The 19,122-nt window shown below is 43.6% G+C and overlaps 1 protein-coding gene across 1 annotated transcript in view; it reads right to left on the reverse strand.

Annotated features, from left to right (window-relative positions):
• Nucleotides 1–2,069: 2,069 nt before the first annotated feature.
• Nucleotides 2,070–19,122, reverse strand: part of LOC135873243 (cytochrome b5) — a 30,533-nt gene continuing 13,480 nt past the window's right edge. Inside the window, exons 2-5 of the mRNA XM_065397635.1 lie at nucleotides 16,669–16,797; nucleotides 10,693–10,722; nucleotides 4,531–4,565; nucleotides 2,070–3,420 (exon numbers count right to left, since the gene is read on the reverse strand). Of these exons, the coding sequence (XP_065253707.1) occupies nucleotides 3,342–3,420; nucleotides 4,531–4,565; nucleotides 10,693–10,722; nucleotides 16,669–16,797 (273 nt within the window). The 3' untranslated portion in view covers nucleotides 2,070–3,341. The remainder of the gene's footprint in view (nucleotides 3,421–4,530; nucleotides 4,566–10,692; nucleotides 10,723–16,668; nucleotides 16,798–19,122) is intronic.

Genomic DNA, 19,122 nt, shown 5'->3' on the forward strand with positions numbered 1-19,122 from the left:
AGTGGGACCAAGTAGCTACCCTGCAGGGTGGGGTAATGGTAGAGTTCCCAGCTCAGCACAGCCAGGGGAGGGATGACCCCAAGCAACCTGGCTGCTCCCCCTCTGCAGGGCAGCCAGTTGGTCCCACTCCACTCTCTGGCCCCCACTGCCTTCCCTGGGGCTGCATGTGCAGGGCTGCCCAGAGGATTCAGGGGGCCTGGGGCAAAGCAATTTCAGGGGCCCCTTCCACAAAAAAAAAAGTTGCAATACTATAGTAACATGTATTTGGAAATGTAAAAAATAACCAGTGAAATACATTCAAAAATTAATTTGTAATAATTTGAAAATACACTAAATACATGTAAAAATCATTAAATGCTTTAATGGTATGTATACATTTGCAATTACATAATGGGCTGTCGCTGGGTGATGGTGATGGTTGGTGCCAATGGGCTGTCGCTGCCTGGAGGTGGTGCTGCTGTTGCCCAGGGCTAGGTGGGAAGCTGAGCTTTGGGTTGGGGGATGCCCGGCTCACAGGGGCTGGACTCAGGGCTGGGGGGGGGGGGGGGGGTGCCTGGCTCACAGGGGCTGGACTCAGGGCTGGGGGGGGGAGGGGGGAGTCAGGGGTTGTCTGGCTCAGAGGGCTGGGCTCGAAGCTGGGGGTCAGGGCTGTGGGAGGGATGGGGTCGGGGGGTGTCTGGCTCAGAGGGCTGGGCTCGAAGCTGGGGGTCAGGGCTGTGGGGGATGGGGATGGGGTCGGGGGGGGATGGGGATGGGGTCGGGGGGGGGTGCCCGGCCCCTTACCATGCTGCTTACCCCCTCTCCCAGAGCCTCAGCACGCCGTGTCCAGTGCTGCAGCGGCATGCTGTTTCTAGCGGGGCCTGAGCTCCCGCCGCTCGGCCGCAGCCCCGCCCCCTTACCAGCTGAGATGCCGGGGGATGGGAGAAGACGGAGGTGGGGGGAGCCTCCGACATACTCGTGGGGGCCCCTGTGGGGCTCAGGGCAAATTGCCCCACTTGCCCCCCCCTCTGGGCAGCCCTGTGCAGGTGTGACCAGGCAGTGTGCACTATGAGGGCAGGTGAGTGGGGGCCAGCCCCAAAACTTCCCCACTGCCTCCCAGTGGCAGCTTCAGTTCCTCCTTGCTGCTGTGCAGCTTGGCCAGAACAGGAAGCAAAGTTGACAGGCGGGCGGTGGCTCCTGACTGCCAGGGGTCATCTCTCCAGCAGCTGTTCTGAGCCAGTAGGTCTGCTGCTCACACTCCCTTTAGGGGGCAGCTGCTTGGTCCCTCTTCCGGTCTGCCTGGGAAGTGCTGGAGCACACTGCACCCACAGTCCTAGGGATTCATGGTAGCCAGCAACAGCCAGGCTGGACTGTGTGTTTTTCCTGTGAAACTTACAATTTATGTCAAACTTAAAACCAGACAAAAATAAATTAAAAACCAAACAAAAACACCTTTAGTGCACATCCCATTTTAAAAATGAAGAATTGCGAAGTTTCATTGTAATAGTTTGACAGTCCTGGATACGGATGTCCTAATTATCCTCAGAACAGGTGCACATGGGCATTTTCCTGCCCATGTGACTCAGCCTAGTGGAGAATCCAGTCCTCAGATTAGATGGCAAATCAGTATAAAGTCTTCTCAAACTGCATTCATTCTACTGAGACAGCCACCAAAAGAGCTAATTATGTAGTATATGTACTCACATGCTCCTTATTGGCACCTGAGTTCCATCAATAGCACCATCAGTTATAAAACAGGGTGGGCAGTTTTCCCACAATGCAACCCATTTGTAGGGCTGGAGTGTTGACACTGTGGGGTGCAGGGCACTAGACGCTCTTGGATAGGGTTATTTTGATTCAGGTCTGTACACTGCTGTGTGGACACCAGAGCCCCAGGTTCAAGCACAGGTCAAAAAATCCTTAACCTAGGTTAACCAGTGCGGACACTCAAGCCCTGGGTTCTGACACGAGTCAGCTGACTCAAGCCCACTAATCCTAGGCTTACATTGCTGTGTAGACATACCCATAGAAAAATCCATCTGCTGAGCTGGAATTAATACATTTGAGAGACAGAAAATCCAATTTTATAGGAATATGGGAAGATACACCAGGGATTTGCTTTTATTCATGAATATTGTGCATACAAACACACAGAAAAAATAGTAGCAGAAGTTAAAAACATTGCCCCAGAAAATGCAAACAGCAAGATTCCTCTGCCAAAGAGTTATTTTCATGGTAAGTACAAGTTGTATGTTACCTTTTTTCCTTAGTACTAAGAAGGAACACAGTAAACTGAGTAGTTACTGCAGATTTAGATAAAGAGTTTCACTCACTAGGAACCATAGCTTCAAGTTGAAGATTTCCTAAAGGTTTGACTCAAGTTGTAGGATAAGTTATAGTCACGTCAGTAGAGCTCTGGTTGCTAAAAGCAATATTTTGCTCCTCTTAGAAAAATTACCTGTTGTGGAAATTACATAAAATATTTCCCCCCAAAAAGGCAGAACCAATAAAAGAGCTTTTGATGTGTATGTTTTTTTCAAAATAGATAGGGAAATAATTGGGACACTTCATATAAACATTATCCTAAGTTTAATTTTCACTGTGCTTCAGTGATGGTTTTCCAAAGAGCAACTGAATTAAGCAATCTGGCTTTTTTTATGGTAGCACTCTGTACCAGTCCTAGGTACCAAGATGTCAGGAAGGTCTTTTAAGTAGGCCATTGTACAGCCTGACATGTAGGTCCACATATTGTATAGGCTACACTCTACATATGTTTACAAGCTTTACGGACCCTTAGACCTACTACCACAGAACTTACTCCCTTTTATTTTTAAATAAAAGGTACAAAAAATGGAATTTGTTTCTTTATGTAGAAAGAAAAAAACAATTGATTTGAAAGAAGTGCTAGACTGCAAGCAAAGAATACAAGATTATGGGTAAAAGGTAAAATGAACAGTATTTTCATGGACACATGCCCACCAGTTTTCATAGTTATTTAGGGCTGAAGGATTCATATTAAATTCAGACAGAACCTTAATAAACATTAAAGAAGCAATGTTACAAGTTTCAGGCTGGTACATACATAACGTCTGCTGAAATACAGAAATCAGCGTTATCTCAAATGGTTCATTAGAGAATATAACAGTGTTATACAGAAGATAAACACTACCTTTAGCGCTTAAACAGTGAGTAAAAGGTAGCATTAAGAGGAAAGTGCACAGCAGAAAGTTTTCTGGAAAAGTTCAATTTTAAAAATTTCTCTTTTCAGCTATTATGCTTTTGTCAGGAAGTGTAGTGGGTTAAGATGGCTTCTGTTTTCTTTCCCAAATCAGTGTCTCCTTTTATTGGTTCTCAGAGGATGCTTACTCTGACATGTAGAAATGATACATCAGGGCCACAATAATTGCTGCTATTCCTGGGATCACCCAACTGGTCCACCAACTAGAAGGAATCACAGTGAGAATTATTTTCATGCAATGTCTAACAGCTGCTAAATTACAGACAAGATATTTTATTGCTTATAAAAGTTTACTTTGTAATCTCTTCTTTTTCCACCCTTCAAATGAGGATAAGAGCCTTTGACTGGGGGAGTGTTTAGGTTGGTCTAGTACTAAATGCTGGTGATATGCTCTTGCCAGCCAACATGATAGTGTCCACAGTTAGACTTTGAAATAAAGTTTTTGTAAGTTTGCTGATTGGAGAACAATAAGATTCCAGTCAAACTTAAAGTCATGACTTGTCGCCACAGAGCTGTGCCATCCACTGAAGAGCAGATACAGGTGAGCTTTCCCAATAAAACTTTTGGTACTTCAATTCCTCTATTGGAAGTGACGTGGAAGGTTCTTGAGTCACAGGATTCCTCTATGTAATGAACAGTATTAATGCATGAAGTTCTGGCTGGATTGTGTTGAAATGCCCGGAACATTTGTGCACATTTTAAAATTCTACTATATGTGCTGCTCTACGTTTAGCCCAGAATCCTTTTTATATTTAACTTAGATGCAGCAACAATAGCAAAGACTTTTCTGAGCTGATGCTGATCAATAAGGCATCCAGAGTAGCTAGCGACAGCAGCAGCACTAGTGAGTAAGATCACCAAGCATCTCCTGCATTAGTAGCATACCAGCTCTTCTCTAGAACAAGGTAACCTCTTAACTTCAAGATGAAGTGTAAAATCTTCATGGTAAGATGACAACATGCCCTGGAGAGTTTTGAGAGCAAACCTGGGATTTACATATGGCAACAGCCTTCACATGTCATCCATTCCTAGGGTCTGATTCCACAGGAAGTTATTCCCTGTGTGGACACACTCATTCTAGAATAAAGAGCATCCACACAGAGAGTTCATCAGGAATGCCTTTTTGCTTTAAATTCACTCCTTATCTTACTACAAATTAACTTCCTAGCATTGATAAGCCCTTAATATCCACCATCTTATTTGCTAGTAGTTTGAACTGAACCGTATTTTTCCCCCCACTTCATTGAATTAGGGAAGGGCAACCATGAAGCACCATTCTGTTTTAATTTATGACATTACAAGCCATACTATACCTGGAATTAGAGTCCACAGTGGTAATAAGTGTTTCCTGAAAAACAAAGTCATAACTAAGATACTGAACATGAGTGACAATTTCCCCCCACCTCCCCGCAGAGAACTGGCTAAAGGAAATGGATTCACCATAACACTTTTGTTTGTACCTTTTCCTAACAACTAGTCAAAGCAAGCCACAAATGCAGCTTTCGTGCCAGGATGAAGGCAGCCTTATAGTTAAAAGCTTCAGTAGTAATTTGCTAATCAGATAACATTCTGATCCCATGTTTCCTGCTGCAATTTATAACAAAATGGTTACCTAAAATTGTTGCCAAGTAGTTTTTTAATGTCCCTCTCTTACTAGTTAGTGGTTGCATTAACATCTGTAGTTAAGGTTATATCAAGAGACTATGAACTGTTTAGATATTCTTTGGGGCCTAAACTTTCCATGCTTGTTTCAATCTCAGGGTAAACATTTCAAAAGCTGAATTATTGCAATGGAAAAACAAAATCATTTTAAGACCAAGGCTTCTTGGTTGCCAATAATTCAAGCTAAATACTCCAAATTTGTACATAAATATTCTTTATTGAGAATGAGGGTGGAGTGATTAATTCACTTGATTAATTTACATCATATTGAAGCTTTGTAAAACTAATTTGAAGTTTTGTGCTACTGCAACTTTAAAGTTAATAATAAATTATTATTTTTTTAAATGCCACTGCTGTTAGGATGTCTTATTCAAACAAAGAAACTGCTACTGGCAGAAACAAAATATTTAACATTTAGACTCTGATCAACAGTTAAGCAGGTATATAGCTTTACTCACATGAGTAGCTCTATTAACAGCAATGGAACTATCAATGTGCTTGAAGTTAAGCATGTGCATAAGTATTCACATCAAGGGTTAACATTGTATTCAACAACTTCATTAGTGACATTAGATTGGTGTCATGTCAAAAGCATATTGCTTTAGTGTTAGATATTTAGACTTCCAATACATTAAAGTTATTGTGATTTTGAAATCCGGAGCCTAAAGTTAGGCTCCTATAACCCCTGGATAGGCATTAAGGGTGGGATTTTCAAAACACTTAAGAGACTTTGGAGCACAAACCTCAGTGACTTCAAACAGCAACTCCTAATGGAGAAGTATAGTCTCCATTTCAGTTTTCTTGATTTATGGAAGTGCAACACATCAGAAGATAGTTTTGGTTGTAAAGATAGCACAGGCTATTTGCTTATCAATTCTGTGTTGTTCTCACAGGAAAAAAACAACAATGAGCTCCTGGACTTGTCATTCAGCACAGATCTAAAATGTGAAACTTCTTAGTAGAAAATCTATGGAAAACTGAAATTCCACTAACAATTAAGAAACAAGTACAAATTGCTAAAGTAGGTGTTTTAGGACTATATAATGGGAAGAAAGTAAAGAACTAGCAACATGGAAATAAAAACTTTAGCTTTTTAAAATTGATTAAAAACTATTTTTTTAAATCATGATTTTTATCCACTCTTCAGAGTGGAATTAAAGACAGGTTATCAGCAACTGAAAAAAAGTCACTACTGAATATACTCAAGCATTTGCCAACACGTTACAAAGCCCAGTGATGTTACAAGGGATATAACAATGCATAGTCTTCCTTGTTCAACTAAAACACAGGATGCTGGGACTGTTCACAAAAGGAATACCAATTCTTATTGAAAGAGTGAACTCTCTCTGTGTAAATCCTTCAGAAACACAAAGACCCTGGTCCCATATACCTGCATGTACATCTTCATAGAATATTAGGGTTGGAAGGGACCTCAGGAGGTCATCTAGTCCAACCCCCTGCTCAAAGCAGGACCAATCCCCAACTAAATCATCCCAGCCAGGACTTTGTCAAGCCTGACCTTAAAAACCTCTAAGGAAGGAGATTCCACCACCTCCCTAGGTAACCCATTCCAGTGCTTCACCACCCTTCTAGTGAAAAAGTTTTTCCTAATATCCAACTTAAACTTCCTCCACTGCAACTTGAGACCATTACTCCTTGTTCTGTCATCTGCTACCACTGAGAACAGCCTAGATCCATCCTCTTTGGAACTCCCTTTCAGGTAGTTGAAAGCAGCTATCAAATCCCGCCTCATTCTTCTCTTCTGCAGTCTAAACAATCCCAGTTCCCTCAGCCTCTCCTCATAAGTCATGTACTCCAGCCCCCTAATCATTTTTGTTGCCCTCTGCTGGACTCTCTCCAATTTTTCCACATCCTTCTTGTAGTGTGGGGCCCAAAACTGGACACACTACTCCAGATGAGGCTTCACCAATGCCGAATAGAGGGGAATGATCACGTCCCTCGATCTGCTGGCAATGCTCCTACTTATACAGCCCAAAATGCCATTAGCTTTCTTGGCAACAAGGGCCCACTGTTGACTCATATCCAGCCTCTCGTCCACTGTAACCCCTAGGTCCTTTTCTGCAGAACTGCTGCCTAGCCATTCGGTCCCTAGTCCGTAGCAGTGCATGGGATTCTTCAGTCCTACGTGCAAGACTCTGGACTTGTCCTTGTTGAACCTCATCAGATTTCTTTTGGCCCAATCCACTAATTTGTCTAGGTCCCTCTGTATCCTATCCCTACCCTCCAGCATATCTACTCCTCCTCCCAGTTTAGTGTCATCTGCAAACTTGCTGAGGGTGCAATCCATGCCATCCTCCAGATCATTAATGAAGTTATTGAACAAAAACGGCCCCAGGACCGACCCTTGAGGCACTCGGCTTGATACCAGCTGCCAACTAGACATGGAGCCATTGATAACTACCTGTTGAGCCAGACAATCTAGCCAGCTTTCTATCCACCTTATAGTCCATTCATCCAGCCCATACTTCTTGAACTTTCTGGCAAGACTACTGTGGGAAACCATTTCAAAAGCTTTGCTAAAGTCAAGGAATAACACATCCACTGCTTTCCCCTCATCCACAGAGCCAGTTATCTCGTCATAGAAGGCAATTAGGTTAGTCAGGCATGACTTGCCCTTGGTGAATCCATGTTGACTGTTCCTGATCACTTTCCTCTCCTTTAAGTGCTTCAAAATTGATTCCTTGAGGACCTGCTCCATGATTTTTCCAGGGACTGAGGTGAGGCTGACTGGCCTGTACTTCCTAAGTGTTTATATTCTTTAATGACTTTTTTCAAATGTGCTGCTGCCCTGTTAACCCAACTCTTAACAGTTCCTCCAGCTAAACAGCAGGAGCAATTGTGAGAACTCACTCATCCACCATCCCATTTATCTCAGGGACATCTGGACTTAATCATTTAAAGTCGGAAGTTTTTGTTTTTAAAAACAAGATACTAAAACAAAGAACTGCAATGCCAAGGTTACACATTTCAACAGAAAGTCAGAAAATAAAGTTAATGTTCTCATTAAAATCTGCTCAGTGTAGCAGTTAGTTTACTAATTAAACTACTAGTAGCTGAAAGCTTGAGCAGTTGCACAGCGGTAATTTGTAAAGCCATGTGTCTAAAAGCCACTGAGAACTTAAAAATTGGATGGTAACAGACCATGAATCCCAGTGATGATTGAAAATTGATGATATTCTAAACAAAAAGGTCTCAACTATGCTTGTAACTATTTCCATCACTTCACACCGACTCAGACATTTTAGACTTCAGTGACATTTAGGATTATTGTGTATGCTGGTTGTTTTTCTGTGTGGGTGGTTGTGCTGATTTGTCTATAGGTTGTGTTGTGCTGGGAGAGGTGTATAGATTTGTGTGGGTGGTGAATGAGGGGTCTGTGATGCCATGAGATGCTGTGAGTGTTTAGATTGTTTTGTCTGCTGATTGTTGTGTGGGTGGTTACATTGACTTTTGTCTTGGAAGGTTGTAGTGGGAGATGTGTTGCTTTGTGCAGGAGGCAGTTGGGCCAAGTAACCCACTATCTGTACCATCTCCCCCATACAACCACTGAAATGGCTGTATGCAAATTAACTGTACATTAACTCAGATATCAGGATGCTCTAGGACAGCATTTCTAAAGTGGGGGCCACAAAGCCCCAGGCGCCCCATGGGGCTGAAGGCCCAAGGCCTCCCCCCTGCCAGGCAGCTGAAGCCCAGAACCCCAAGCTTGCCCCCATTTCCCCCAGCTGAAGCCCTGAGTTTTTATAGCATGTTGGGAGGGCCTTAAAGAAAAAGGTTGAGAACGCCTGCTCTAGGACTCTTGACATGGCATAGATACATGCCTTACTATAGCTATGCACCACGTGGGTGTAATTTGTAAAGTCAAAATGATAGAAAACTTAAAAACTGGAGGGTAACAGATTGCAAAACCCAGTGATATTCTGAACAAAAAAAGCCCTCGATGATGCTTGCTGTTTCCAGAGCTTCACAATGACTCTAGAGACATAATAGGCTTCAGAGTGACAATCCTGGAATCTTGTTGTATAGAATACATAGTTTAGTTGTTAAACATATAGACAGTGGGTGAGTTAATGTTACTAGAGTACTTTTAAAATATTTTTTAGAGAGTAATAGGAAATGTATACTTTTTTCAAAGCAAATTATTTGGGGGGCTCTCAAAGTTATTGCTCTCTTAATAATTGCCCCAAGACATCCCTGACTGGGTGGGTAAGTCTCCAGGAAACTAAGTTTTGGAGGAGATAATTAGCAAGCAAGAGTGCATAGTTTAATCTAATTGCCTACTGGGCATTCTGCTGCACCTACTACAGGTGTACTAGCATCAGAATCTAAACAAGCACTGGCCCTCATAATTTGCTGCTTACTTCCAACTTGCTGGCACCACTTCTACTAATTCCTGTGGGTTTATTTTAACTGTAGATACACCCAAAAGCGTCTGTTATGGATGCATGTCCTGTAAATACAGAAGTAGCACTAAAAAAATCCATGATAGTAGTATTGTGTGTTTACCTAACCTAAAATGTTTCAGGTGTTGATAGTGAAGGTATAATTAGCTCAGACCTGATGCAGTTTTTTCCCCTAGTTTCACCTTAATTGTGCACAGGTGTGGTAACTGTCATGCTTGTAATATTTGTGAGTTGTGTCCATTTTGCCAAGAGCTACACTGCAAAAGTTGAGGTAATTAGAAACCCTTCAGCTCTGTCCCCAACTGTTCATATAAAACAAACAAGGACAACTTAATAACCTGTGCCTAAAAGTTTAACTTTTACACTTAACACTCAAGATTATTTTTATTTAAAAACTAGAAAAGATAGTTAATTTGTGCATTTGGTGGCACTTTTTATACAGTGAAACAATGAGAGACTGGAATTAATTTCCTATTTTGTTTGGTGAGAGGGGGGATTTTAGCAAGAACAGAAGAAAACATTTTTAGACAATAGGAAATGTTTACTGTAAAGCCACGCAGATTGACAGGGGGTCTCACAGCAAGTACAGTACTTTAAACTACTTTAAGGTTTTATTTTTAAAGGCCTTGGCTACACTTGCAAGTTACAGCGCTGTAAAGCCTCCCCCAGCGCTGTAACTCACTCCCCGTCCACATTGGCAGGGCACTTACAGCGCTGTATCTCCCTGGGTACACCGCTGCAGGTACTCCACATCTCCGAGAGGAATAACAGCTGCAGCGGAGTGGCTATGACTCAGGGGTGTGAGGGTAAACGCTTGCAGAGCTGTACTAATCACCTTGTTAAGTGGCCAATCCTCTCCATTGTTGTGACCCGCTGCAGGAATGCGGAAGTGCCGGTTTCAAAGCTCGTACCACAGAGAAAAGCAAACAGTTTGCAGCTTGCTTTGAGTGAGTAAATGAATGAGCAGGGGGCCGGGAGTTCGGAACTTGCAAAATAGAGAGCTGACATGCTCCAAAAAACACTCTCTCTCCCCCCACACTCCCTGTCACAATCCACCCCACCACCCCTGTTTTGAAAAGCACATTGCAGCCACATGAATGCTGGAATAGCTGCCCATAATGCACCGCTCCCAACACAGCTACAAATGTTGCAAGTGTGGCCACACCACTGTGCTGTCAGCAGTCAGTGTGGACATACTGCAGCGCATTTCCCTACTCAGCTGTACGAAGACAGGTTTACCTCACAGCACTGTACAGCTGCAAGTGTAGCCAAGGCCAAAGTAAACTTGACCTTCATGTCCTTTTGTGTCTCAGTCTGCACACTGTGTGCAAAAATCCTCAGTGTCCAGATGAAACACTGGATTTGAGATTTCAGAGTGATGACACTTACCGTTGGTTTCTGAACTTTGTCTCTGTCATCCTGCAAGAAAATAAGGGAAAAAAGATTAGACAAGAATTAAGTGTACAAAAGAGGATTTCTGAGAAGGTCACTAGTTTCAGTTAACAATGCTGTGCCAATAATTTTTTTTACAGTATAGACTTAAGATCATGAAGCTGCCTTCCACTAGTAGGTTGTGGGTCTGAGGATAGAATAGGCCCACTGCTCCTCCTGCATCTCGTAACAGGTGACTAAAAGGGGGCTGCCTGGAGAGGGATGGGCTCCGTCAGGTTAGAAATTTGCCCAAGACACAACATATGATGAGCAACCATGCAACCATGTCCATATCGGATTGATTGCACCCCAAATTAATAATGACTGCATCATCAGTCTCCCACCAGAGCGGACGCAACAAGTATATTACTGGTGTAACCACAACAAAAGATCCGTGGAAGAGATAACATCACCATAGCCACATGGAATGTAGGGACATTCAGACAAACAGGGAGGTTGAAAGAACTCACTTACGAAACGGAACAATACACCTGGCACCTCCTAGGAATCTCTGAGGTCAGATGGAAGAACTTTGGAGAGGCACTAACAGAAGGCCATGTACTCTATTACAGTGGAAAGGACAAACATGTCAGCAGCGTAGGATTTCTTGTGCATAAAGATATCAAGAATTCATTATTAGGATGCTGCCCAATGTCCAGCAGGCTTATTTCCATCCGTCTAAAGGCAGTGGTACAAGTCTACGCCCCTACAACAGACTGATGATGAGCAAACTGAAGATTTTTACGATCAGCTCCAAGGACATCATGGATAAGGTACACAAGAAAGATATCCTGATTGTACAGGGAGATTGGAATGCAAAAGTAGGTACTGATGCACAGGCAGATAGGGTCACAATAATCTCACCATTCTGTAATGCGATAACCAATGAGAGAGGATTGAGGCTTTTGGAGTTTGTCAGCTATAACAATCTAGTTCTTGCAAACACATTAGGAGCACATAAAGCATGCAGACGATCAACCTGGCACACACCTAAGGGTCTAAATAACAGCCAGATCGACTACATCATGGTGCAAAACCGATTTCGTTCTGGGATTAACAGAGCTAAAACAAGGAGCTTCCCTGGTGCTGATATTGGAAGTGATCATGACACCTTGTGATTCTAAATTTCTGGCTGCAGCTATGGAAAATCGTCAGGCCAAAATTCACCAGAACCAAGTTTGATTTGGAAAGACTCAGAAACCGAAACATTGCAGAGTCATTCCAAGCAATGATCGGCAGAAAATTTTGTTCCACTGCTTGCTCTAGAGGAAGACGTAGAAACAATGACCAACAATTTCAACGCTAATGAATGAGGCAGCAATGAACATCCTTGGGAAACACTGTAAGAAGACAAAACCATGGGTCACAAATGAAACACTACAGATGTGTGACATTAGAAGAGAACTTAAGAGAGACAAGAACAGCAATGAGGGATCTGATAAATATAGAGCAATTAGCAGAAAGATCAAGAAAGTAATGAAGGTGGCCAAGGAGACATGGATTGAAAAATGATGTTCTAAAATTGAAGAGTGTATCAATGATAAAAATAGCAAACGAGCCCACCAGGTTGTAAAAGATCTGACAAAGGAAAGATGGACCAATGCTAATGCAATTCAAGACAAAGACGGGAACAGTCTTACAGAAGAAAGGGACATCAATAGGTGGACAAACTACTGCTCTTATCAATACAACCACCAGACAAATGGAGATCCTAGTGTCGTAGATAGCCCAGATTCAACAGAGGAGGATGACTTTCCAATACTGTGTGAAGAAGTGCAGACAGCTGTGAAATCACTCAAGAATGGAAAGGCTACATGTATTGACAATATCCCAGCCAAACTGATGAAATTCGGAGGAGAAATAGTAATAGATGTACTCACCAAGATCTGGCAGACCAGTGAGTGGCCCTCCACATGGACAAGTCACTAATAATCACTCTGCCAAAGAAAGACAACCTGCAATTGTGTCAAAATTACCGGACCATAAGCTTAATTAGCCATCTCAGCAAAGTGATATTGAAAGTCATATTGAACAAATTGAAGCCACAAACAGAAGATCATCGCTGAAGAACAGGCTGGCTTTTGTGCTGGAAGACATACCACAGAACAGATTTTCAACCTTCATGTTCTATGTGAGAAGTACTTACAACACCAGCAGGACATCTAACACGTCTTTGACGACTTCAAGAAGGCATTTGACAGAGTATGGCATGAAGCTCTCTGGGCAACCATGAAATAGTACAGTGTTGGTCCTAAGCTTATTCTTACCATTAAATAACTGTATGCCAAGGCCAGCAGTGCAGTTCCCGTCAATGGCACAATAGGAAAGTGGTTTCACACCACTGTTGGAGTCCGGCAAGGTTGCCTTCTTTCACCCACACTGTTTAACATCTACTTGGATGCATAATGACTGATGCCCTAGAACAGGGGTCGGCAGCCTTTCAGAATTGGTGTGCCAAGTCTTCATTTATTCACTCTAATTTAAGGTTTCGCGTGCCAGTCATACATAGTAATGTTTTTAGAAGGTCTCTTTCTATAAGTCTATGTATAATATATAACTAAACTATTGTTGTATGTAAAATAAATAAGGTTTTTAAAATGTTTAAGAAGCTTCATTTAAAATTAAATTAAAATGCAGAGCCCCCCGAACCGGTGGCCAGGACCCGAACAGTGTGAGTGCCACTGAAAATCAGCTCGTGTGCCGCCTTCGGCACGTGTGCCATAGGTTGCCTACCCCTGCCCTAGAAGATCACATATGCACAGTCAACATTGGGGGGCGAACAATCTCAAATCTTCGGTTCTCTGATGACATTGATGACCTGGCAGGCAGCGAAGATGAACTAACCAACCTTGTGAAATGATTGGATGAAACCTCCACAAAATACGGCATGGAAATCAGTGCAGAGAAAACCAAGCTGACGACAAAAACGTGATGGGATCAGCTCACATATCCCTGTCAGTGGACAAGAGCTGGAGACAGTGAAACAGTTCAAGTATTTGGGAGCAATCACTGATGAAGGATCAAAGGCAGAAATTCTGGCAAGAACTGTGCAAACAGCAGCAGCAGCCGCAAAGCTAAAGCGAATTTGGAGGAATAAGAACATCTCCCTGGAATCCAAACTGGAACTGCTGCACGCAATGGTCATCTCCATTTTTCCGTATGCATGTGAGACATGGACTCTTATGGAAGAACTTGAACGGAAAATACAGGTAGCAGAGACGAGATACTTTGGTAAAATCCTGGGCATCTCCTACTTCGACCACGTCACTAAGAGGTCCGTAACATCATCACTCAATGCACTGGATCATATGAAAACCTCCTGACAACCATGACGAAGTGCAAGCTGAAGTGCTACGGCCATGTAACAAGATCACCTGGCCTATCCAAGATCATCTTCCAAGGGACAGTACAGGGGAAGAGAACAAGAGGTAGACAAAAGAGATGAATTGACAACATAGAAGAGTGAACAGGAATGGACTTCGCAGAGACTAAAGCACTGACACACAATCGTCGGGGGTGGAGACAATTAGTTGATTTCTCATCAATGATGGTGCCCCGATGACCAATTCAGTTATGGGAGTGATGATGACGACGACGACGACATCATTTGCTTATAAATAATTCCCAGAATGTTTCCTTATTCAACTGAATGCAACTCTCCAATGCACTTCAAAATTCCATGCATCAGCAGATTTACGTTTCCTATGTTCCTAAAAGATACACGTCTTTAGTCTACTGCATAACCAACTGAACAATTACCCTGATTTGATAGCTCCTTCCACCATTCACACACGTACAATAGATAGACGCAAACTAATCAAGGTCCCATGTGCTTTGTGGCATTCTGTTGCAATGGCCCTGAATTCTACAGCACCCTAAGGCAACAGATGAAAAGTCTGTGGCAGATTCAGGTAAGTTTTTAAAAGGCAGTTTATAAAAGCATAAATTATGAACCACACACAGTATGAAGCCAGTGTTTTCTGTTTGTTATACCTCATAACTGTGTGCATAACAAAATCACAGAAGTTGTCAAGATGACAGAAGCTGAAGATTGGCAGTTAAGTGAGGGACAGCTGGGTCTTTTACATGAGGTGTGAAGCAGTTTAGGGTTAGCACACTGGCTGCATATTTCTACTATAATACCCCAAAATAACAAATAGTTAATGTTGATATTGTCATCTTTGTTTCAGAATAACCCATGGATGAAGAGTGTGGCAGCTCACCTTAGATTTGTTTTTCCAAATTTTCTCCGGCCTCAGGGATCATTTTAGTAGTAGTAGTAGTAGTAGTAGTAGTAGTAGTAGTAGTAGCAGTATCATAGCAACTAGGAGCCCTAGTTATGGACCAGGACCTCACTGTACTAGGTGATGTACAAGTAGAAGCAGAACAAAAAAGAAAGGTTCTCCAAAGTAAATTAAGAGACAAAAGATGGATACAGACCAAAGGGGGATTCCAAGAAAACAATACTGGTCAACACAATAGGCAGTGGGATCAACACACCAGCGAACCTGAACACTGACCAATTTTTCTGGACATCAGAGCAAAGGAGAGTTAGGATAGGCCATGAAGGGCCTTGAAAGTAGCTTATGTTTGATGTGAAAGAGAAAAGGGAGTCAGTGAGGGATGCAAACAGGTGAGATGGTCAAAGACACAGTGGGCTAGGAAAATGACCTTTGCAGCAGCGTTCTGAATGGATGTGAATGGGACACGATTGCATTTGTCTGGGCCAGAGAAAAATATTTTTTTCAGTAACTGAGACATGAGTTGATAAGAGTCTGGAGGAATTTTAGCTGAGTGGATAAACAGGAATGGTTGTATCTTAGGGCACATCTTCACTACCCGCCGGATCGGCGGGTAGCAATCGATCTATTGGGGATCGACTTATCGCATCTAGTGAAGACGCGATAAAATCGATCCCCGATCGCTCTGCCGTCGACTCCGGAAATCCACCGCGGCAAGAGGCGGCAGCGGAGTCGACGGCAGCGCAGCAGCGGTCGACTTGCCGCCGTCCTCACAGCCAGGTAAGTCGACCTAAAATACGCAACTTCAGCTACGCTATTCACGTAGCTCAAGTTGCGTATCTTAGGTCGACCCCCCGCTGTAGTGTAGACCTAGCCTTAGAGATGTTCTGCAAAAGAATCAGCAAGACTTAACCATAGCCTGGATGCAGGGAACTCATGAGAGGTGATGGCCAGGTTATAGGCCCAAGTGACAGGTTGGATGGTGGTGTTTTCCATGGTGATCAAAAAAGAAGCTGGAGGTGAAGATTTAGAACTTTGTTTTAACCATTTAATCATTTATACTCTCCTCATGTTTTCAATATTACCTTGACAACAAAAAGGGCTAGCAATATATTTAAGTAATGAAGCATAGATTCTGAAATTCACTTCTATTCCAACGAATAAATGGCACAGATATTGACTAGACAGGACCCTGTCCAATTTCAGCTTACATATCCTGTGCAAGATGTTAATGATCATTTTGAATACTTCCTTCAGTACAGTAGATGACTACTCCTTATAAAAGGTTTACACAAATTCAAAGATATACTATTTTAAAGAATTATATCTTATCTTTAGGGAGATCATGATGTACAGATTGAAGAGTACAGTATGATTTAGTGCTCTGTAGTGTTATTTGTCAACCTAAGTTAAAACCCCGGCTGTAATGCATTTCAAAGAGGAGAGATAAGCCGTACCCTTACGATGATTTGATACCACATTATCTGAGCACTTCAGAGTGCTCAACTCTCAGTTTCTGCCTGAGCAGGAAAGAGCAGCCTGGCTTCACCCAAAGTTAGCTGGTGTGGTGGAATAAGGAGGTATGGCTAGCATAAATGGTTACCAGCTCTATTTTTAGTGTGCTTATCACAGAAATGTCTAAACACTGAAACTTGCAGTGACATTAATATCTGTACACTGATCATGTACTCACAGGATGAAGCTCCCCTACAATGAATGTCTCAGACAGCGTTCTGGCATCTGTGGAATGGCCGACATCTTCAAAGCTTTCAGTAGCATCTCCTCCAGCTTGTTCCCTTAGGACTTCTTCACCACCTGGATGCTGTGAGAGAATAAAAATTTCAGATCTCATGCACTGTTACTGAAAATTTGGTATTTTCCAGAAGTCACAGGAGGTGGAAGGATTTTTCAGATGTCAAACCAGACCCTGATTATGAAAAAAAATTGTGTTGGGCATGTTCTAAGGACATTCAATTTTATTCAATATTTTAAAGAGCCCCATGGTTTACACCAGGGGTAGGCAACCTTTCAGAAGTGGTGTGCCGAGTCTTCATTTATTCACTTTAATTTAAGGTTTCGCATGCCGGTAATACATTTTAACGTTTTTTAGAAAGTCTCTCTCTATAAGTCTATATTATATAACTAAACTATTGTTGTATGTAAAGTAAACAAGGTTTTCAAAATGTTTAAGAAGCTTCATTTAAAATTAAATTAAAATGCTGATCTTACGCCGCCAGCCTGCTCAGCCCACTGCCAGCTTGGGGGTCTGTTCACCTAGGCTGGCAGGGGCTGAGCGGGGCCTGCGGCCGGGACACCAGCTGGCAAGGGGCCGGCAGCCAGGACCCCAGACCTGGGGGGTGGTTCAGGGCAGAGAGATGGGGGCTGTGGGGGTGCAGGGCAGAAGGCTGGGTGTGGGGGGGGGTTCAGGGCAGAGGGCAGTGGGGGTGTGGGGGGTTCAGGGGTCAGGGCAGAGGGCTGGGGTGTGTGGGGGTGTAGGGCAGAAGGCTGGGTATGTGGGGGGTTCAGGGGTCAGGGCAGAGGGCTGGGGGCATGGGGGTGCAGGGCAGAGGGCTGGGTGTATTGGAGGTTCAGGGATCAGGGCAGAGGGCTGGGTGTGTGGGGGGGTGCAGGGGTCAGGGCAGAGGGCTGGGGGGGTGCAGGGCAGAAGGCAGGGTGTGTGTGGGGGGTTCAGGGGTCAGGACTGAGGGCAGTGGTGGGGGGCGTTCAGGGGTCAGGGCAAAGGGCTGGGGTGTGGGGGGGTGTAGGGCAGAAGGCTGGGTGTGTGGGGCGGTTCAGGGCAGAGGGCTGGGGGTGTGTGGGGGTGCAGGGAAGAAGGCTGGGGGTGGGGGGAGTTCAGGGCAGAGGACTGGGGTGCTCACCTCATGGGGGTGATCCCAGCCCCCTGCCCTAAGCAGCTCGTGGCAGGGGGCTGGAAGGGATATGCCCTGTTCCACCCCCTTCCCCAAGGTCCCTATCTCTTCTCTGCCTCCTCTATGGAGCAGGGAGCACGCTGCCGCTCGGCTCTGCTCCGCTCCGCCTCGCAAGGGCCATCAGCTGATCGGCGCAGGGAGAGGGAGGGGGAGGAGGGGCAGGAAAGAACCACGCTGGGGGAAGAAGCGGGGGGGGGAGGGAAGCTTGGCTGCTGCAGGACCAAGCTTCTGCCTCCTGCCCCCACAGGGGAGAGCAGTGGGCGGGGGGGGGGGGGGGCTGAGTGGGGCTGGGGGCCAGGACCTCGGCAGTGTGCCACTCAAAATCAGCTTGCGTGCCGTGTTTGGCACGTGTGCCGTAGGTTGCCGACCCCTGGTTTACACACTGAGTGAAAATAAAATCCCTTCCCTTATTTTTTTCCCAATTCCCTTTTGCAAAACTGATTTCTTCCCTACATTCTAAACTATAATTTCTTCATTCAAAACTTCCACCTGGATGACTACAATTGCTAGAAGCAGCATCTGACATTCCTGACAGAACTATTCAAGGCATGACAGAAAGTTAAATACATAAGCAAATTAACTTTAAACAATACAACAACACTTTTCCTATATAGGGATTATTTACACTTGTGACAGTTGAAACAAATCCTAACGTACTACACGCTATGGACTTCAATAATGAGGGCAACAAATGTTTACTTTATTAAAGCTTTATATATCTTTAGAGTCTCCCTAGTATCTGTAAACCAAAACTAGAGAGCTTGCTTTTGAAAATGTTACCTCATAACTCTTATAACTACACATAATGTAACGCAAAGGAATGCTGGCATTCAAAATGCTTCCATCTGCTCAATTGTCCCTGCCGATGTGGTTTCACAACCAGATTTTCTTTACGAAAAAAATCTGCTACTGCTGTGTATAAGAGCTATCAAATGCACTAATCCTGAAAAAGAGAAGAGTACTCTCTTCTCTGCCTTAGTTATTTCTGATAACTATAAGCAGTACAAGTCAGACCAGTGAGATTTCAGCTGAGTGTCCAAGAACAGCAAGGCAGAGTTAATATGAAATGCACAGTTGACGATGCTGTTTTAAAAGCAAAATCAGCGCTCAGGTAAGATCCCCTCAGGTTACTGGAGAATGAAGTCTTCTACTTATTTACAAGAGAGGAACAGAGCCAAAAGCAATGCAAGTTTCCTCTGACTTTTCATTTAAACTAT

Source organism: Emys orbicularis, chromosome 2 (assembly GCF_028017835.1).
Source record: "Emys orbicularis isolate rEmyOrb1 chromosome 2, rEmyOrb1.hap1, whole genome shotgun sequence".
Lineage (NCBI taxonomy): Eukaryota > Metazoa > Chordata > Testudines > Emydidae > Emys > Emys orbicularis.